This window comes from Scyliorhinus canicula, chromosome 4 (assembly GCF_902713615.1).
Source record: "Scyliorhinus canicula chromosome 4, sScyCan1.1, whole genome shotgun sequence".
Taxonomy (NCBI): Eukaryota; Metazoa; Chordata; class Chondrichthyes; order Carcharhiniformes; family Scyliorhinidae; genus Scyliorhinus; species Scyliorhinus canicula.
In genome coordinates, this window is record NC_052149.1 from 194,606,726 (window position 1) to 194,629,002 (window position 22,277).

At 43.4% G+C, this 22,277-nt stretch overlaps 1 protein-coding gene across 1 annotated transcript in view; it reads right to left on the reverse strand.

The window, feature by feature from the left end:
• Nucleotides 1-8,549: 8,549 nt before the first annotated feature.
• Nucleotides 8,550-22,277, reverse strand: part of smad5 (SMAD family member 5) — a 55,973-nt gene continuing 42,245 nt past the window's right edge. The window contains exons 4-7 of the mRNA XM_038795796.1: nt 19,420-19,548; nt 15,464-15,685; nt 13,113-13,369; nt 8,550-11,099 (exon numbers count right to left, since the gene is read on the reverse strand). Of these exons, the coding sequence (XP_038651724.1) occupies nt 10,956-11,099; nt 13,113-13,369; nt 15,464-15,685; nt 19,420-19,548 (752 nt within the window). The 3' untranslated portion in view covers nt 8,550-10,955. The remainder of the gene's footprint in view (nt 11,100-13,112; nt 13,370-15,463; nt 15,686-19,419; nt 19,549-22,277) is intronic.

Sequence of the window (22,277 nt, forward strand, 5' to 3'; positions counted from 1 at the left end):
TTGACCAAGTTACCTATCTTTGAGCCAGGAAGTCCAGAAAAGGCTGCCATCGTTTATAGAACCCTTGTATTGATCCTCTCAGGGCAAATTTGACCCTTTCCAATTTTATAAATCCCGCCATGTCACTGATCCAGGTCTCCACTCTTGGGGGCCTTGCATCCTTCCACTGTAGCAGAATCCTTCGTCGGGCTACTAGGGACGCAAAGGCCATAGCACCGGCCTCTTTCGCCTCCTGCACTCCTGGCTCTACCGCAACTCCAAAAATCGCGAGTCCCCACCCTGGTTTGACCCTGGATCCAACCACCCTCGACACCGTCCCCGCCACCCCCTTCCAGAATTCTTCCAGTGCTGGGCATGCCCAGAACATATGGGCGTGGTTCGCTGGACTCCCCGAACATCTGGTGCACCTGTCCTCACCCCCAAAGAACCTACTCATCCTAGTCCCGGACATGTGGGCCCGGTGCAGCACCTTAAATTGGATGAGACTAAGCCTCGCACATGAGGAGGAAGAATTGACTCTCTCCAAGGCATCCGCCCAAGTCCCGTCCTCTATCTGCTCCCCAAGTTCCTCCTCCCATTTAGCCTTCAGCTCCTCCACTGACGACTCCTCCACCTCCTGCATTACATAATAGATGTCAGACACCTTCCCCTCACCGACCCACACCCCCGAAAGCACTCTGTCCATCGTCCCCCACGACGGCAGCAGAGGGAATCCCTCTACCTGTCGCCTAGCAAACGCCTTTACCTGCAAGTATCTGAACACGTTCCCTTGGGGAAGGCCAAATTTATCTTCCAGTTCCCCAAGGCCCGCAAACCTCCCGCCAATAAACAGGTCCCTCAATTTGCTGATGCCCGCCCTTTGCCATCCCCTGAATCCCCCATCCGTGTTCCCCGGGATGAACCGATGGTTGCCACCCAGTGGAGCCTCCATCGAGCCCCCTGTTTCCCCCCGATGCCGTCTCCACTGTCCCCAGATTCTTAGGGTCGCCGCCACCACCGGGCTCGTGGTAAACCTTAGGGGAAAGCGGAAACGGTGCCGTTACCATGGCACCCAGGCTCATACCTCTACATGACGCCATCTCCATTCTTTTCCACGCCGCCCCTCCCCCCTCCATCACCCATTTACGCACCATTGACACATTGGCTGCCCAATAGTACCCCAGAAGGTTGGGCAGCGCCAGCCCGCCTCTATCCCTCCCTCGCTCCAGGAACACCCTCTTCACTCTCGGAGTCCCATGTGCCCACACAAAGCTCAAAATACTGCTAGTCACTCTCCTAAAGAAGGCCCTGGGGATAAAGATGGGCAGGCACTGAAAGAGGAACAAGAACCTCGGAAGCACCGTCATTTTGAAGGACTGTACCCTCCCCGCCAACGATAATGGCAGCATGTCCCACCTCTTGAACTCCTCCTCCATCTGATCTACAAGTCTGGTGAAGTTATGCTTGTGAAGAGTCCCCCAGTCCCTGACCACCTGCATCCCCAGGTACCTAAAGCTCTCCCCTGCCCGCCTAAGCGGGAGCCTACCAATTCCTTCCTCCTGGTCTCCAGGGTGCACCACAAACGCCTCGCTCTTGCCTAAATTTAATTTATAACCTGAAAAGGTCCCAAACTCAACTAGCAACTCCATCACTCCCGGCATCCCTCCCACCGGGTCCGCCACATACAGTAACAGGTCATCGGCATACGACACCCTATGTTCGTCTCCACCTCGCACCAAGCCTCTCCACCTCTCTGAATCCCTCAACGCCATCGCCAGCGGCTCGATTGCCAGTGCAAACAACAAGGGGGACGGGGGGCAACCCTGCCTGGTCCCTCGGTAAAGCCGGAAGTACTCCGACCTCCTCCTATTCGTGGCCACGCACGCCATTGGGGCCTCATATAGCAGCCTTACCCATCTAATGAACCCTTCACCAAATCCAAACCTCCCCAACACCTCCCATAGGTACCCCCACTCCACTCTATCGAAGGCCTTCTCCGCATCCAGTGCCACCACTATCTCTGCCTCCCCCTCAATCGCCGGCATCATGATGACATTCAACAATCTCCGCACATTCGTGTTCAGCTGCCTTCCCTTCACAAAACCTGTCTGGTCCTCGTGCACAACCCCTGGCACACAGTCCTCTATCCTGGTGGCCAGGAATTTTGCCAGGACCTTAGCATCCACATTGAGGAGAGTTATGGACCTGTATGAACCACACTGCTGGGGGTCCTTGTCCCTCTTTAAAATTAACGAGATCAGCGCCCGCGACATCCCACGCTTCATTGAGTGTCCGCACCAGCAAGGGGCCCATTAGGTCCACAAACTTTTTATAAAATTCCACCGGGAACCCATCCGGCCCCGGTGCCTTCCCTGACTGCATCTGCCCGATCCCCTTAACTAGCTCCTCCAGCTCAATCGGCGCACCCAACCCCTCCACCTTCTCCTCCTGCACCTTCGGGAAAGAAAGCCCGTCAAGGAACCTCTCCATTCCCCTCCTCTCCCCCGTTGGCTCCGACCGGTACAGTTCCCCATACAAGTCCTTGAAGACCTCATTCACCTCTACCCCCTTCCGCACCACATTCCCACTCTTGTCTCTCACTCCAGCAATTTCCTTAGCCGCATCCCGCTTGCGGAGCTGATGAGCCAGCATCCTACTCGCCTTTTCACCATGTTCGTACACTGCCCCTTGTGCCTTCCTCCACTGTGCCTCCGCCTTTCTAGTGGTCAGCAAATTAAATTCAGCCTGCAGGCTGCGCCGCTCCCCCAACAGTCCCTCCTCTGGTGCCTCTGCATACCTCCTGTCCACCTCCAGCATCTTTCCCACCAGTCTATCCCTCTCACTCCTCTCTCTCCTCTCCCTGTGTGCCCGGATGGATATCAGCTCCCCACGAATCACTGCCTTCAGGGCTTCCCAGGCCATCCCCACCTGAACCTCCCCCGTATCATTCACCTCGAGGTACTGTTGGACTTTAACCTGATGTTGTGAGACTTCTTACTGTGCCCACCCCAGTCATCTCCACATCTGAGCTTTTTTTTAAGTCTTTTCTGCTTTCTTTGTCTCTCCACAGATGATGTCAGACCTGCTGAGATTGTCAAGTATTTTGTGCTTTTGTTTTCAGATTCCAGCATCCGCAGTATCCCCTGCTTTTATCCCCTACCTTTCTTGTCTAGTAATCGCACCTCTTCACATTTTATTCTACCATGGCTCTCATTGGGTATCATTATTAAATATCTCTTCAGGACACTTCCAGCTTGGTTAGCAACGTTTGCACCAAACCCTCAGATAATGTGTTTATGGATGCGCTTACAAGAATATTGCACTATTCTATTGTATACTTTTTATACTTCCAATGTGTAGATCATAGGCCATTCAGCCCATCGAGTCTGCACCGGCCCTTGGACAGAGCACCCTCCTTAACCCCCACCTCCACCCTATCCCCGTAACCCAACCTAATCTTTTGGACACTATGGGGAAATTTAGCCTAGTCAATCCACCTAGCCTGCATATCTTTGGACTGTGGGAGGAAACCAAAGGAAACTCAGGCAGACACGGAGAGAAAGTGCAAACTCCACACAGTCACTAGAGGCCGGAATTGAACCCAGGTCCCTTGAGCTGTGAGGCAGCAATGCTAACCACAATGCCACATTCAAGAGGCAAAAAGCAGATTGGATGACCACTTTACAGAGCACCTTTGCTCAGTCCGGAAGCAGGATCATTCGCTTCTGATTGCTACCATTTTAATTCTCCTCCTTGTTCTCACGCAGATATCTCCATCCTGGCCTGCTGCAGTATCCCACTGAAGCTCAAGAAACAGCACCTCATCTTTCAAATAGGCACTTTGCAGCCTTTGGACTCATTCAGTTCAACAATTATAGATCATAAATTCTGCTTCATTCCCCCTCCGTATGTGTCAGTCCATTGTTTTTCATGTTCATTATTTGACAATTCACGCCCACTCTGGACAAATCTTTTGTTTCTTTAAATCAGCTATTATCACTCCCTTTACCTTTTGCAGCATGAAATCTTTTCTCAAACTCTCTTGCCATCCACCCTATTACAGATCGTCTCTTTTGTTCTTCCTGCCGCCTCATCTCTTTCACTTGCACAAAACCTATTACATTTCTATCTCCCTTCAGTTCTGAAGGTCCTTGACCTGAAATGGTTTGTTTCTCTCTCTGCAGATGCTGCCAGACATGCTGAGTATTAAGCATTTTCTGTTGTACTTAGTTTTGTTTATCATGATTTTGTTTCATCTGTTGTCTTGACATCTGCATAATTTTCAGGGATTGCTGACCTGACCAGGTCTTCAGAGAGCTAATTGTAGTATTTCAAACCATTCCACCGACTAAGATTGTTTAGCTGTTATTTTAGTGTTGGTTAAACATAGAATCCCTACAGTAAAAAAAGAAGCCATTTGGCCCATGGAGTCTGCACTGGCCCTCTGAAAGAGCAGCCTATCGAGGCTCACGTGGCCCCACTCCATCCCCGTAATCCCACCTAACCTTTTTAGAGGTGGCGATGCCGGTGTTGGACTGGGGTGGTCACAGTAAGAAGTCTGAAAACACCAGGTTAAAGTCCAACAACTTTGTTTGGAGTCGCTAGCTTTCGGAGCGCAACTCCTTCATCAGCTTCTGATTGAACCTTTTAGACACAAAGAGGCAATTTAGCATGGCCAATCCATGAACTTGCACATCTTTGAACTGTGGGAGAAAATCGGAGCACCCGGAGGAAACCCATGCAGAAGGCGGTGCAAATTCCACAGTCGCCCAAGGTCGGAATTGAGATAGGATACTTTCTATGGTGCATCTGTAAAAGTTGGTAAGAGTCAGTGTGGACATGCCAAATTTCCTTAGTTTCCTGAAGAAGTAAAGGCGCTGTTGTGCTTTCTTGGTGGTAGCGTCAACGTGGGTGGACCACGACAGATTTTTGGTGATGTGCACACCTCGGAATTTGAAGCTGTAAACCATCTCCACCCCGTTGAAGCAGACAGGGATGTGTACAGTGCTTTGCTTCCTGAAGTCAATGACCAGCTCTTTAGTTTTGCTGGCATTAAGGGATAGATTGTTGTCACTACACCACTCCACTAGGTTCTCTCTCCTGCATTCTAACGCGGCGTTTTTCGAGATCCAACCCACTATGGTCTTGTCGTCAGCAAACTTGTAAATGGAGATGGAACCAAATTTTGCCACGCAGTCGTGTGTGTAGGGAGTATAATAGGGGGCTAAGTACACAGCCTTGCGGTGCCCAGGTATTGAGGACGATCATGGAGGTGTTGTTGTTTATTCTTACTGATTGTGGTCTGTGGGTCAAAAAGTTGAGGATCCTGTTGCAGAATGAGGAGCCAAGTCCTAGGCTTTGGAGCTTTGATATGAGCTTGGCTGGGATTATGGTGTTGAAGGTGGAGCTGCAGTCAATAAATAGGAGTCTGATGTAGGAGTCCTTGTTGTCAAGATGCTCTAGGGATGAATGGAGGGCCAGGGAGATGGTGTCAGCTATGGACCGATTGCGGCGGTATGCTAATTTCAGTGGATCAAGGTGTTCTGGAAGTATGGAGTTGATGTACTTCATGACCAATCTCTCCAAGCACGTCATCACGATTGATGTCAGGGCTACTGGACAGTAGTCATTGAGGCACATTGCCTGGTTCTTCTTTGGCACTGGTATGAAGGTGGTCTTATTGAAGCTTAATTATTTTATTAAAATGATTTCAAGTAAAATATCCTGCATATCACCACAAAATCAGGAAATAATAAAACCTCTGGTGAACTGGTTCCTGAAAACAGCAGAGCAATTAACAATTTAAACTGATATCTTGAATGGGTATTCTTTTTGAGCTGCAGATGGATTCCATGAACATTTTTGGAATCAGCATTCCCAAATCACTTTTCCAAATTAATAAATTCTTGTATCAAATATCTTCTTTCCTTGCATTGGCTCCCACACTACTGAACTGAAGTGTCAGCTAATGGTCTTCCTAACATCCCGATCGTAGCAACAGTGGATGTTCTTGTTGTTAGCAATTCTAGTTAACCTAGCCTTTAATAGGGCGGCATGGTGGTGCAGTGGTTAGCACTGCTGCCTCACTATGCCGAGGACCCGGGTTCGATCCCGACCCCAGGTCACTGTCCGTGTGCACCGTTTTGGTCCCCTTATTTGAGGAACGATATAGTGGCATTGGAGGCAGTTCAGAGGAGGTTCACGAGATTGATTCCAGAGATGAGGGGTTTGTTGTATGAGGAGAGATTAAACAGTTTAGGCCTATGCTCTCTGGAATACAAAAGAATCTGGGGAGATCAAATTGAGGTTATACAAGATGCTAAAAGGTATGGATAAAGTAGACGTGGAGCGGATGCTTCCTCTTGTGGGGCATTCTAAAACGAGAGGTCATAATCTTAGAATAAGAGATAGCAAAAAACTACAAGGGTTGTGAGTCTGTGGAATTCACTATCCCAGAGTGCAGTGAGACTGTGAGTAAATTTAAGGAGTTAGACATATTTTTAATTGGTAATGGGTTGAAGGATTATGGAGAATGGGCAGGAAGGTGGAGTTGAGGCCAGGATGGGATCAGCCATAACCACACTGAGGGTGTTTAGGCTTGGGAGACTAAATTGCCTATTCCTGCCTCAAGGTCAGGTATTCTAGGGAGGAGGTGCTCTGGCTGATTTCGCAATCTTGCACTTGGTCTGTAGCATTCTAGGTAGCAGATAAGGAACATATCAGCCATGATAGAATGGCGGATCAGACTTGATGGGCCGTTTGGCCTAATTCTGCTCCTATATCTTATGAACTTACGATGGATACAAAGCAGAGCTCAAATTTTCAGAATATCTTGAATAGAGAAATAGCATACCCCGAAATAAGGACTTGGTTTGCTTGGATTATTAACTGTTACTACTCATCCCACTCAAATAAATAGAAACAATAAACAAAACAATTGATTGAATGGCTGTATGGAAGTCAAACTCGCTTTGTAAACTATTATTGGAAATCAGAAATCATTTATAATTATACTGCAGTAACCTCAATTCCAATTGGAGATTTAAGCTCACGACTTAACTACTTTGCGCATATTGACTTTGTAAACTAGACAATGTACATTGGTTACTTACAGATCACATACTGGCTGATAAGACTTTGTCCCCATCTCTCCCTTAATTGTCCCTCCTTTTTAAAAAAAATTATGGATTTGGAGAAGTTTTTCTCACATGGGTTAGATAGGATTACATAGGATACATGGCACAGATACAGGCCATTTGGCTCAACTCGCCTATGTTGCTGTTTATTCTCCACTCGAGCCTCTTCCCATCTTTCCTCATCTAAACCCAACACTGTAAACCTCAATGCCTTTCTCCCTAAATTAGACGCTTATCTAACTTTGCCTTAAATGCATCTACATTATTCGTTTCTCACCGTCTCTGGGATAGTGAGTTACAAATTTTCTTTAAAATTTAAAGTGCCCAATTCTTTTTTCCCAATTAAGGGGCAATTTAGCATGGCCAATCCACCTATCCTGCACATCTTTGGGTTGTGGGGGTGAGATCCACGCAGAAAATGTGCAAACACCATGGACAGTGACCGGGGGCCGGGATCGAGCCCAGTTCCTTGCTGCTGTGAGGCAGCAGAGCTAACCACTGTGCCACCCGAGTTCTACATTCTTACCACACTGAATAAAGTTTCTTCTGAGTTCTCTTCTACTTCAAGATTATATAACCTGTAATTACAATAAATGTACTGACGTTTTGCAGAGTAATTATTTACCTATTTAGTTCCCAACTGTGCAACTGTAACCAAATGATCTCAACCAATGGCTTATTTTTCCACCCTAATCTCTCCCAAGAATCCACAGTCTTCCTTGTCCACATATTGCCCCTTGGTATCACCAAGCGCTACTACTCCACTAGCCCGCTCATCTATGCTGTCATACTATTTGATTGCTGCAGTTTTGGATGAGCTACAATTTCTTTCGTCCATAATCTTTAGCCCCACAAGTTTTATTAACTACCTCAACTATCACCTCAGTCTGAACCTATGTTTACCGTCAAAACATGACTGCATTTTCTTTTCATTTTAATAGTGTTATCATATGATGTATATTATTCCCTAATCAAGCAGCATGATAGATTTGTCAGAGGACACAACAATTCAGTTATCTGAACATATTGTCCTGCAGTTAAAAAAATTCTGTTGTAAAATACTGAAGGAAAGACCAAGAGGGAAGTAAAGGAGGATGCATCTGAAGAATAATTGCACAGGGATTTGGAGAGATGGACAAGTTAGAGTTGTTTAGACAAGGAAGGCTGAGCAAAAACCCACAATAAGCAGACAGCAAATACACTGGTATTCTACATTGAGGTTTAACTATTACTATTTTCATTGTTTACTTTGCATTTCAACTGTTCTCTATCCATTTTCCTGTCTATTTTCATTTGTGATGTGAGCTGGACTATGTATGTAATAGTGCCATAAAATTGCAAATTCCTATAGCAATAAATTAATTTACTTAAAATATGTAGTTTGGCTAGGTTCTGAAATAAACTCCACCACTTCACAGAAAATAATAAAGATCACATTAATAGATATTGTCTTTATTTGAGAAATTTGGCAGTACACAGAAATATCCATGCTCTGTGGACTCAAACACATTTAAACGTTCCCACCGTGCGTGTGCGTAAAATAAAAGTAAGCAATGACAGATTCACAAATATAAAAATGCAGATGTTCTTGAACAGCAAAGCAATTAGCACTGCCAAACAAGTTCAGACATCAAAAATGAAAAGTTAGTAAAGAATGGCAAAATCCCATTTCAATTAGGAAATGGTCAATTTCACTTATTCCCCTACCTTCTAACAAATTGCAACTTATTAAGCGAGGGAGTGGGGGAAAACAAAAGGTGCATTTAAAGACTTTCAGCATTTACTTTGCAGCTATTAATGACCAATTCCTCCTCCCCCCCCCCCCCCCCCCCCATATTTCCATCTTTAAACAAAAAAAGCTAATTTTACAAGAACAGCTGGTTTGTGACGCGGCACATCCCCAACAGGATGGGTGCAATTCACGTACCAGCTGAGGTTATTCAGGAAGGCCCTGCCTTCTCAACATTGCCTCTCACCTGAGGTGTGGTGGCCCTCAGATTAAATCACCACCAGTCAGCTCTCAAAGTCTTCTAGGACAATGATGACTATGTTGGCTATGGCAACATTTACATTTTTATCTTAGTATTGTTATATCCTATTCAGCATTTGCTTAACAAATGTGGATAATGAAAAGAAATGGAGAACTCCTTAAGAATTACATGGACAATTCCCAATAGATTTTGCAAAGTTACCAAGTCCCTACTAAACTAAACCAATTTTGTCAAAGTGTTGATGGTTTAGAAAGTATTTTGCAATTCCTAGAAACAACCTAAACATTCACAGCAAATAAAAATACAACTGCTACTATTTGCATATAAATACACTGAATGCATAACCCCATTATGCAGGATTCACCAGTTTCTTATGCAGTTGGGAATTTACACTGCTATTAGTGCTGATAATTCAAGCACCACAAAAAGAAAAAGAAAACCTAGCAAAACATGATTCATACTGACTAAAAAGAGGTACTCTTGGTTCCACAAAGACTCAAGCACCCAACAAAAACAATCTTTATGCTGGAGTTCCTGCCTACAGCATTCAACTATATGAGAAATAGTACTTGTGAAAGGAATGCCATAGCTTGCAACAAGATAATTTCCATTTCTTTTTCTGCTGCTTTTTAGTGAAATATCTCTTCCAAATGTCAAAATGATGAGTATTTATAATTCAGTCTTACTCCAGATTATCTTGACACATTAATATATACATACCAGATTGCAATCCCACTTTCCTAAACTACAGTTCATGTAAATATCAGATACTCAAGCATTACAAAGAGAAGCAAATAATTTTGTCTTATTTGGTACAGAATGAACTCCAAATTAGGTTGTTGCTCATTAAGCTACTAATCTACACTTAAGTCAATTTTCTCTTATATTATCTATTATTAAAATAGACAGGTAAAGAAACATATTAAAAAACTTAAAAGCTTTTAATGCAAGCAAGTTTGAAAGCTGGCTGCATCTGCACCACAGCAGAACTGCATTTATAGATAGTCATAATGCAATGAACACAACTGCATGATAAATTGTATTCTTAGGTCCACGAGGACCTTTCTTGCTCGAAGGATAAGTAGCACACAGAGATTATCATTAGCCATTATGAAGCCTGTTGACCAATGACCTCTACTTATACAACTTGAAGAAACTCAAAAGGAATATATAATACAAAACTTAAGACTTGTTCCAATACTTGATGCAATTTACATCTATAAGATGACAAATAGCAATGCTTTTCTACAAACTCAAGACAGCATAATGTTTCATAAACAATGCTCAGAACAGATTCAGAATACTGCATATCTGAGAAAGTGGCCACGTTCACCATGATAAAAGTGAGAAATCGTGTTCTGAACTAATACACTTTCTGATCAGAAACCCCACTAATGGTTAGGTTTCCCTGGAATAGTAATGTCCATGACAGGAACAGTTTTTTAAAAAAGATTTTGCAAGGTGCTAGCATAACTGAAAAAAGAACATCTCATTAGCATCACCATGCTCCAATTTCAGATTCTAGTTTTACTGCCTGCAATTAGCCGCCTAAAACTGTTCATAACAGCTCATTCAACAGAGTTGAACTTCACACCAAAGCAAAATTTTGGAAGCATTCAAATCATATCACAAAGATTCTAAAGACATCAATCAATGGTTTTGTAATGTTAAGCAGATGACAAAAAAACTATAAATATCACTCAATATATAATTAGTGAGTATGGTAAAGCAACCAAAATTTTTTTTTTTTTTGTTAATTGTTCTTCGTCCAGTAGATCTTTCACAGTGTCCAGTTTAAATAAAGTTCCCCCCTCTGGTGTTTTCCACCCCTGTAGATCATATTTCACTGTTAAGATACAGAGGAAATAGGATTATGAGGAGAGCCCATCTGGGTAAGAACTTTGTCCAGCCACTGAAGTGGACCGTGAAGATGAATTTCTATCCAACATGGTGTGCTGGTTACATCTTGTCGGTGGTATTCTGCACCCCAACCCTGTGAAAATAAGGAACAAAACAGTAAGTTATAATTTAGATTGACAAGAGGAGCCATTGGTGCAAAGCTAATTATGAAGACTAAACTCTGTAAAGTGCTCCATTAATGTGTTACTCTTCAAACCATATTCTTCAATTTGAACAAGTCACAGAACAGGAAGGAAGAAATGTCTTGCATTAAGCCTCAAGGAACAGACCTGTATCTTTCAAACTGAGTTTTCGTGGATACGGTGAAGAATGGAACCTCACCTGTTTGTATGTCCTGTAAGTAGCACATGGTCCAGGGTCAGATGCAAAGCAAAGCTGCCTCTATCACAAAAGCAAACCCACTATACCAATTCTGGACTGTATGTAGTCTCAAGGCATCAGGTCAAACATATGCAAGGAAAGCTCCTGTTGATTAGCATGCATGTGCCCCTCAGCTGATGAATCAGTATGGTGTTGCACATCACTAGGAGGAATCACTTTTAAAAATTAATTTATGGGTTGTGGACATGGCTGACTAGGCCAGCATTTACTGCCCAGTCCAAATTACCCTGCAGAAAGTGGGTAAGCTGCCTTCTTGAACTGTTGCAGTCCACGTGGCATACATACACACATAGTGCTGTTAGGTAGGGAGTTCCAGGGACACTGAAGGAACCAATATATTTCCAAGTCAGGATGGTGACTGAGGGTAATTTCCAGTTGGTGGTGTTCCCATTTTTCTGCTGCCCTTGTCCTTCTAGATGGTAGTGGTCACAGGTTTGGAAGGTGCTGCTTAAGGAGCCTTGGAGAGATCCTATAGTCCATCTTGCAGATGGTATGTCACTGTGCGTCGGTGGTGGACGCAGCGACTTTGTTGATGGGATGCCAATCAAGTGGCTGCTTTGTCCTGGATGCTGCAAAGCTTCCTTAGTGTTGTTGAAGCTGCACTCATCCACGCAACTGGAGAGCATTCCATCACATTCCTGACTTATGCCTTGTAGATGATGGACAGACTTTGGGGAGTCAGGTGGTGAAGTCCTCACCACAGGATTTGTAGCCTCTTGACTGCTCAAAGTATTTATATAGCTAGCCCAATTCAGTATTTCAGCAGCCCTGACAATATTCCGGCAACAGTCCTGAAGACTTGTGCTCCAGAACCTGCCGTGCCCCAAGCCCACAGTTCTAGTACAGCCACAACACTGACATCCACTTGCCAATATAGAAAATTACCCAGGTATGCACCGTACACAAAAAGCAGGACAAATCCAACCCAGCCAATTACCACCCTATTAGTCTATTCTTGTCCATCAGTAAAGTGATGAAAGGGGTCATCAACAGCTTTATCAAGTGGTACTTGCTTAGCAATAACCTGTCAATGATGCACAGTTTGGGTTCTGCCAGGTTCACTCAGCTCCTGACATCATTACATCTTTGGTTCATACGAACATACGCATACAAACATATCAATTAGGAGCACGAGTCAGTCATTGAGCCCCTCGATCCTGCTCTGCCATTTATAAGATCATGGCTGATTGGATTGCAAATAGATGATAAGTGTCATAACCTCCTATCGGTAACTCCTTTTTTCTTTTAATGGAGTTGAAAAGCAAATGAATAACACAAATAATGTTTACTGACCGGCAATGGTCATTAATATATCCCTTGTGAGAATCCATGATTCGACAGACCACATGAATTGTTGAGCTGTTGTTCCTAATCTAGCTCATACAAGGTACAGAAGAGCAAAGTGATCTTAGCAGTCCTCCTATTTTTCTCCCTCTGACGGTGTCTCCCTTCAGGGTGACAATGACTGACAATTGATTTCAGGACTGCAAACTGTAGGGACATACATCTAAAAACTTTTTAGCAATGTGCTTTTGCATCACTTCCCCAAACTCAGTAGATGCAATGTACATTGTCAAAGAGAACATTTCTCAGCAGAATTAGACGATACGATTTTCACAATTTTTTAAAAAAGAAGACACCATATATGCAAGTTAATTTACAACTTTCTGAATTAATGGATTAGCCTTTTGGCCTCTTTCCTCACCTTAACAAAGCTCATGCGAATGGTACACATCTTGGTGAGTTCATAAACTGCTTCAAAGCCATGGTTTACAGATTGAGCTAGGAGCTGAGCAAACTCTTGGTTGTTAAATATCTTTAAACTGCAACCACTAGGTATCTTACAGACGGTGGTTGGATGAAAGCCATGGTGATAATTGCAATTTCTACTCTGGACAAAAATGCTGCTGTCACTAAGACATTCAGCATAGACTTCACCTCCCACATAGTATAGGTGGACACCTGCAAACATACAAGAAATATTTAAGTTATCATTACAATAATTATGATATGTATCACATTAAAAAGCCCAGCCTTTACATATAAACTGGAATTTCCATCATCCCTTACTAGGACCAAGCCGAAGACGCAGAGTGGGAGCAAGAGAGGGTAGGGGAGCAAGTGAGAGTGTGGAGAAACCCACTAAGAAGGTGGAAAAGAGGGTGGGAGACACTCTTCAACAAGGTGCTAGTTGGACAGAAATTTTAAATGCGAAAACTCAACGAGGAAGGACAAACTTTTGTCGGCAATTCAATATTTTCACCATTCATAGCCTTTTCAGACAGTTATAGTAAAGCAATGTAACTGAAATTAATAATGGAATCTCTTAACGCATATGCTGATCTGATAAAGTATTGAAGTGTGCTTAATACGACCACAGAATAGAACCTACAGTGCAAAAGGCCATTCGGCCCATGGAGTCTGCACCAACCCACGGAAAGAGCACCTCACCTAGGCACATTCCCCCGGCCTATCCCCATAACCCTACCTTTCGACACATCTTTGGACATATGGACTGTGGGAAGAAACCAGAGCACCCAGAGGAAGCCCAAGCAGACACGAGGACTCTACAAGGCCAGAATTGAACCCAGGTCCCTGGCATTGAGAGGTGGCAGTGCTAACCGCTGTGCCACCATGCCACCCATGAGAGCTTATAATTCTGGGGAGTTGCAATACAGACAGCATTGAAGGAAATATGTGACATGTTTCTCAAGCTGTTGCCTCAAAGTGGGGCTAGCTCCAATTTTTATGACGGATGTTGCTTTGCAAGTGAGCAACGTATGTCAACACATTCTCCAACTTAATTTTCTTAAATATTTTTGGACCTAAAAGAACCAAGCATTTTTGGGCCACAAATTATCTCTGATGATCTTTGATCAGTCACCCCCTTTCTCCCTCTGGGCAAACACTCTCAGGGAATCCCTGTCAATGCTTGCTTATGCAACGACTATTGTGATCAAGCAAGCACGTTATCATAAACCTTCCCCAGGCTTGACAGATGGCAGAGTACAGTTTTAAACCCCACAATTTACTATCATTCCTCGTTTCTCAGACAATTCTGCAATTATTCCTTGCAAAAAATCTCTTCATTAAGCTAACTAGCTATACGAATTCAGGTTACAAGCAGCTGTGATATATTCCAGCATCGAAAGGGAAAATGCTGGAAAATATCAGCAAGTCTGGCAGCATCTGTAGGGAGAGAAAAGATGACAAAGAGTCATCGGACTCGAAACGTTAGCTCTTTTCTCTCCCTACAGATGCTGCCAGACTTGCTGAGATTTTCCAGCATTTTCCCTTTCGTTTCAGATTCCAGCAGCCGCAGTAATTTGCTTTTATATATTCCAGCATGCTGGTATCAGTGATGGAGAGAGTCAGAGAATCTAAGAATTTACAGTGCAGAAGGAGGCCATTCGGCCCATCGAGTCTGCACCGGCTCTTGGAAAGAGCACCCTACCCAAGCCCACACCTCCACCCTATCCCCATAACCGAGTAACCCCACCCAACACTACGGGCAATTTTGGACACTAAAGGGCAATTTATCATGGCCAATCCACCTAACCTGCACATCTTTGGACTGGGAGGAAACCGGAGCACCCGGAGGAAACCCAAGCACACACGGGGAGAAAGTACAGACTCCGCACAGACAGTGACCCAAGCCGGGAATTGAACCTGGGACCCTGGAGCTGTGAAGCAATTGTGCTAACCACGATGCTACCGTGTTGCCCAGAATGCAGCGCTGAGCCTTAAATTTTTGCACTATAATTTAAGCGCCACACAATGCACGAGTACAAATTAATACAATTTCACATTTATTTCCAAGTGCCTGGTGATGATTTCAGCAGCATCATCATTGATCCTGGGCACTGTCTATTCGGACAGTCCAAAGGACATTGTGTTTGAACTGTGTACGTTTACAGCATGCATAGAGTTGGCAGGAAACGCAGCCCATGAACAAGAACTCAGGAGAACTATAAGTAATTCTGGTTAATGACAACACAGGTTGATTCTGTAATAGTATGGCATTGCTCGTTCTGTTACTTTGAAAATTAAACATACCTTTACCAATGTGCCGCCTGGTGTTCTCAATGGTGGAATTGCGGTTTACATTGGAAAGAAGGCCAAGACAGAAACGGTTTTTGTTGTTAGATGGATCAGTAAAGCCATCCACTAAAACACTGGTAGAGGAAGCATGGAAGGCTTCTCCAACTCTATTATTTAACTCGTAGTACACAATGGAACACCAGTGCTTAGGCTCCTCATAAGCAACAGGTTGAACATCTGAAATAAAGTTAGAGCGGATTAATTCAATTTAGTATATTTTGTATTGCAAGATATTTTCTCCTCTCCCATTTCTCAAAGAATAACTGCATGTGACCTTACATTTGAATTACAGTGGAAAGAGAAAAGGAATTTAAAAAAACTATAACTACAAAATATTTAGGTATCATTTTTGAAGCATCTTTGTAGAATATATTCAAAAAATATTATTTTGCTCAACAAAAACAAGAAATGATTGCATTAAAGTTCAACTGCTCAAGTTAAACAATTGGCCTTGTAGAAAAATTCTGCAACTGATAACTTGTAGTCTACAGAAGATTGCACGCCTATATTGTTAATTACTTTCATGACTTGTATGGTATACATCTGTAGTCTTCACCAGGTATTCCGGTAGCACCAATCTAACGACATCTACTCTTTTAAAAAAAAAAAAAATCTGAACTGCTTCCAATGCAATTATATCCTTAAGGAAAGAACAAAGAGCAATTCAACATAGGAACCGGTCTTTGGCCTTCCAAGTCTGTACTGGTCATGATACCATCCTTGGCCAAAACCCTCAGCACTTCCTAGTGCCCTATCCCTCTGTACCCATTCTATCCATGTATTCGTCGAGATGCCTTTTGAACATCGTTAATTTATCTGTTTCCACAACCTCCTCTGGCAACACGTTCCAGGCACTCACCACCCTCCGTGTAAAATAATCTGCCTCGCACATGTCCTCTAAACTTTGCCCGAAGGAACTTAAACATATGGCCCCTAGCGACTGATCCCTCCTTCCTGGGAAAGAGTGCGTGCCCATTCACTCTATTCATGCCTCTCATAATCTTGTAGACCTCTTATCAAGTTGCCTCTCAACCTCTGTCGTTCTAATGAAAACAGTGGTCAACTGTATTTGGTACTCCAGATGCAGATTCACTAAGGCCTTGTGTAGCTGCAGCAAGACTTCCCTACTTTACTATTTAATTTCCCTTGCAATAAAGGCCAACATTCCATTTGTTTCCCCAATCATTTTCTGACCTGCATGCTAGTTTGTTGTGATTCGTGTATCAGGATACCCAGATCCCTCTGTATCACAGATTTCAGCAGTCTTCCATTTAAAATATGTTCTGCTACTCTGTTCTCCCTGCCAAAGTGAACAAGTTCATGTTTTCCCATATTATACTCCATCTGCCAACTTTCTGCCTATTCATATAACCTTTTGCAGCTTCCTTATGTCCTCTTTACAACTTGCTTTTCTACCTATCTTTCTGTCAACAGCAAATTTGGCTACCTTACGCTCAGTGCCTTCATCCAAGTTATTAACATGGATTGTAAATAATTGAGGCCCCAGTACTAAGCCCTGTAGCACTCAACACTCAAGATGCTTGACAACATCCAGGACAAAGCAGCCCGCTTGCTTGGCATCACTTCCACAAATATTTTGGAAGATTACAACCAATGTATCCACAGTGTGTGCAGCTATTTCAAGACCCTAGGGTGCAAGTCATCAGGGCCGGGGAACTTGCCAGCAGTTAGTCCAATAGTGTTCCCCGCGTGCCTTTGCCCCTGTGACCAAATTGTTTTAAGTTCTTCCCCAATGATTTTCAATTATTCTTGAGTCATTCTTCAACAAAACTTGTTCAAGCTTCTGCCATTTATTTATTTCCCATTACTAATTCCCTGGATTCGCACTCGAAGGAACCAAAGCTCCCATTAGCTACTCATGTCTTTTTTAGAAACTCTTGCTTTCTATTTTTGTATTTCAGCTAGCTTTCTCTCGTTGTAATGTCTTCCTCATTTATTAAGCATTTCTTTGCTGATTTCTCAAATTTGCCTAATCTTCTGACCTATGTATTGTATGGGTTTAGGCCCTATGCAAATGAAGGTACCTCCACAAACAGTGGAGCAATTAAAATCAGGGATGTTCAAGAGGTCAGTATTAGATGAGCAGATACTTGTAGGTTGTAGGGGTCGCGATCACAGACAGAGAAGGGAGAGGCTACATAGGAACCTGAAAATCAAGGTATTGCTTGAGCAGGAACTAGGTTGGAGAACACAGGCGTGATTGAGCGTGAACAGAATTTGGTGTAAATAAGGACAGAAAGCAGAGTTTTGCATCATCCCAAGTTTACAGAGAGTAAAATGTGAAAGGTTAAAGTGCATGGAAATAGTCATGTTTAAATGTAACAAAGGCATGGATGAAGGCTTCAGTAGATATGTTGACGCATGCTGAAGTCGGGCGATGTTACAAAGGTGGCATGTAGAAGTGGATGGTAGCTCACCTCGGGGTTAAATATGGCACCAATGTTACAAACAGTCTTGTTCAGACTCATAGTTAAAAGGGAATGGGGCTGGAATTGGCAATTATGAAACTGAGTTTATAGCTGGGACCATAGAGTTTTGAAAGGTTCTGTATTCAAGTGGTAAGCTTTTATTTATAACATACATTATGTGGTGTTCACTTTCACACAAGCATATAGCATTTCTAAGGGATTCCGACAGGGTAGATACTGTCAGGATGTTCCCCCTACCTGGGAAGTCTAGAACTGGGGGCCACAGGATAAGGGGGTAGCCATTAGAATGGAGATGAGGAAAAATTACTCCACTCAAGAGTCGCAAATCTTTGAAATTCTCTGTCTCAAAGGCAGGGGATGCATAATTATTCAATATATTGAAAACAGAGGAAACTAGATTTTTTGATTACAATGGGAACTAAGGAATGTAGGGATAGTGTGGGAAGGTGGAAGGCAAGAGATTAGCCATGACCTTATTGAATGATGGAGCAAGTTTGAAGGGCCGTATGGTCTACTTCTGCACCGTCTTATGCTCTTACTATGTTCAAAGATTGGAGTGGGAACAGAGGAAAGTAGTCAGATCAGAATAATTTTTTTTGCATCACAGAATTGTGGTACAGGAAAATAGTGTTTGAATTTACTGTCTTGTAACCCTGGACATTCCTCCTTTTCAGATAACAGTCTAATTCCTTTTTGAATGCTTCTATTGAACCTGCCTCCACCACAATCTCAGGTAGTGTATTCTAAACCCCGCCTTCTCAGCCTTGCCCCTCGCCTGAGATGCGGTGATCCTCAGGTCAAATCATCACCAGTCAACTTTCCCCCTCAAAGAGAAAAGCAACCAATGGTCATCTGGGACTAAGGCAACTTTACCGTACCACCCATTTACTATTTGCATGCTTATAGAGGATTGCCTTTTCTATAGGCTCACAGTCCTTTTTCATAATCCCTCTTTGCTTCTTCACTTCTCCTCTGTATTTTTAATATTGGATCTCAGTTGTAATTTCTACCTGACATCTGTCATAAGCACACTTTTCCTTATTTTAATTTTTGTCTCCATTGTCACCCAGGGAGGTCTGGATTTGTTTGCCCTCCCTTTCAAGGGACTGTACATTGACTGTGCCTAAATCACCTTTTCTTTGAAAGTAGCCCATTGATCAGTTACCATTTTCCTGCCAACCTTTGACTCCAGTTTATTCAGCCCATATCTGTTGTCTGGGACATCCGCTTTCTCCAGCATTGTAAAGCCCTCCTTCATCAATACTACCACCCCACCCCTTTTCTTCCTTCCTATCTTTCCTGAACATCTTGTATCCAGGGATATTTAACACTAGTCCTGTCTTTCTTTCAGTCAGGTCACTGTTAATGCCACAATAACATATTTCTAAAATACATCAGAAATAGACCGATAACTCAGCAGCACTAATTGAAGTTGATTGTATATTAGTTCTGGGATCTTACCTCTCGCGGAGATAATAGGCAGATTGAGTATGCTGGAGGTCATCATGACATTCCCAGTATCCATAGGTTGTGCACTCTCCTGATTTATCTGCTCTTCTGGTGGCATGTAAGCAGGTGGAGGAGTATCAGCTGCATGGAAGAGAGCATTTATAACTTCATCACATACCAGGACTCAAAATAAGCTCAAGATCCACCAAGTCAGCACCAGCTCATAACATTTACTCTCATATTAAAACACATGTCTTGTGCATGTCTGTCACACCCCAAACAACACCACCACGAGTGCAAAGTAATCCTCAAAAAAAAAAGCTCTGCAATTCATCCTATTCATTTCTGCAATTCATTTTTGTGGGTTGGAGTTGGAATTAAAGGAGCCAAACATCACACAATTCCATGGCCAAAAATGATCCACTCAGTTTATTGGCCACTAGCCAACCAATCAAACCGAGTCCCACCTATCTCTTGGATGCCCAAAAGTCAGAGTTCTGCTGTTCGAAAACTAGCACAGTGTACTCTTTTGGATCTTTTGAGTTCCTCACAGCCTCTGCTCGACTTAAAGATATATGTCCATTAAGCATCCAAGGATCAAAAATGATAACAGCAAAATAAAAGAAATGGGAAATAAGGGAATGAACGGAAAGGACACAGACAAAACTCTCTAAGAAACAAAGGAATTCCAGTTTGGGAGTCCTGTGAAAGTCACAAATGACAACCAATGTGATTTAAGATGCATATAAAAGTAACATTAACTAAGCAACAAAAACAAAAAGAGGCTGAAGAATACCAATTATCATCCAGAAATGCCCAGTGGATGACTCTTTGCAGTGGGTAGCATGATCAATCAGCGGATAGCACTGTTCACAGCACCGGGTTTGATTCCCGGCTTGGGTCACTGTCTGTGCGGAGTCTGCACATTCTCCCCGTGTCTGGGTGGGTTTCCTCCGGGTGCTCCGTTGTTCTCCCACAGTCCAAAGATGTGCAGGTTAGGTGGATTGGCCATGCTAAATTGCCCCACAGTGTCCGAAGGTTAGGTGGGGTTACTGGGTTACAGGGATAGGGTGGAGGTGTCGGCTTAAGTAGGGTGCTCTTTCAAGGGTCGGTGTGGACTCAATGGGCCGAATGGCCTCCTTCTCCACTGTAAATTCTATGATTGTCTATCTCCGGAGATCCTCACCATTACAAACTGTTCATCCAATTATATTCATTCACATGCCATCAAGAAGCATTTCAGTTGGAAACTTGCTTCAACTCAAGTTGTTCTCGTATAACTATGGCACATGCATCTACTCAACTGAGAGAAAAATTACCCAGGACAGGTTTAACTTGACCAATTACCATCCTATCAGCCTACTCGCAATCATCAGCCAAGTAACTGAAGATGTCCACTGTTCTATCAAAAGCACTTATTGATCACCAACTAGCCCAAACATACACAAAACACTCTAGAGGTGAGAAGGGGGTGATTGCCTTTAACATCAAGGCAGCATTTGACAGTGTGACAACAAAGAAACCCTATTAATTGTAATGACAATGGATATCAGGGGAGTATGGCTGGAGTCAACCCTGGCACAAAGGAAAATAGTTGTGATTTTCTTGCAGTCATCTCAGCCTCATCAGATCCTCGCAGCAGTTCCTCAGGGAAGCATTTTTGGTCAACTGTTCAGTTGTTTTGTTCTTTCCTCAATCATGAATTCAAACAGGGTGTTTGCTGATCACTGGTAAGTGTTCAGCCCTATTCATGATACCCCAGAAAATGAAGCAGTTCCATCTCCACCTGCACGAGACCTGGAAAACACCCAGGTTTAGGCTGACACCCATTGTCAGACGACGATGGCCTCCAGCAAGAGAAAGCTTAATCACCTAGCCAACATTCAATGGCATTACCTGCCTCAAATCCTCAATCACCGACATCCAGGGGATGGTGCACTATTGAATAGAAACTCAACAGGATCAGCCACATAAACAACGTGGTTTCTAGCTCAAGTCAAAACCTATGCAATCTCCAGTGAGTAGCTCATCTTCCAATACCCCATAGCCTCTCCACTATTTAACACAACAAGATAAAGATGCATGGCATTAAGGGTAAAGTAGTAGCATGGATAGAGAATTGGTTAACTAATCGAAAGCAAGGAGTGGGGATTAATGGGTGTTTCTCTGGCTGACAATCAATAGCTAATGGTGTCCCTCAGGGATCAGTGTTGGGCTCACAATTGTTCACAATTTACATAAATGCTTTGGAGTTGGGGACCAAGTGCAATGTGTGCAAGTTTGCATACGACACTATGATGAGTGGTAAAGCAAAAAGTGTAGAAGATACTGGAAGTCTGCAGAGGGATTTGGATAGTTTGAGCGAATGGGCCAGGATCTGGTAGATGGAATACAATGTTGACAAATGTGAGGTTATCCATTTTGGAAGGAATAACAGCAAAAGGGATTATTATTTAAATGATAAAATATTAAAACATGCTGCTGTGCAGAGGGATCTGCGTGTCCAAGTGCATGAGTCGCAAAAAGTTGGTTTACAGGTGGTTAAGAAGGTGAATGGAGTTTTGTCCTTCATTGCGAGAAGGATGGAGTTTAAGATTAGGGAGGTTATGCTGCAACTGTATACGGTGTTAGTGAAACCACACCTGGAGTATTGTGTTCAGTTTGGGCCTCCTTATCTGAGAAAGGACGTACTGGTGCTGGAGGGTGTGCAGAGGAGATTCACTAGGTTAATCCCAGAGTTGAGGGGATTGGATTAGGAGGAGAGGTTGAGTAGACTGGGAATGTACTCGTTGGAATTTAGACGGATGCGGGGGTATTTTTTGGAAACATATAAAATTATGAAAGGAATAGATACGACAGATGCAGGGAGG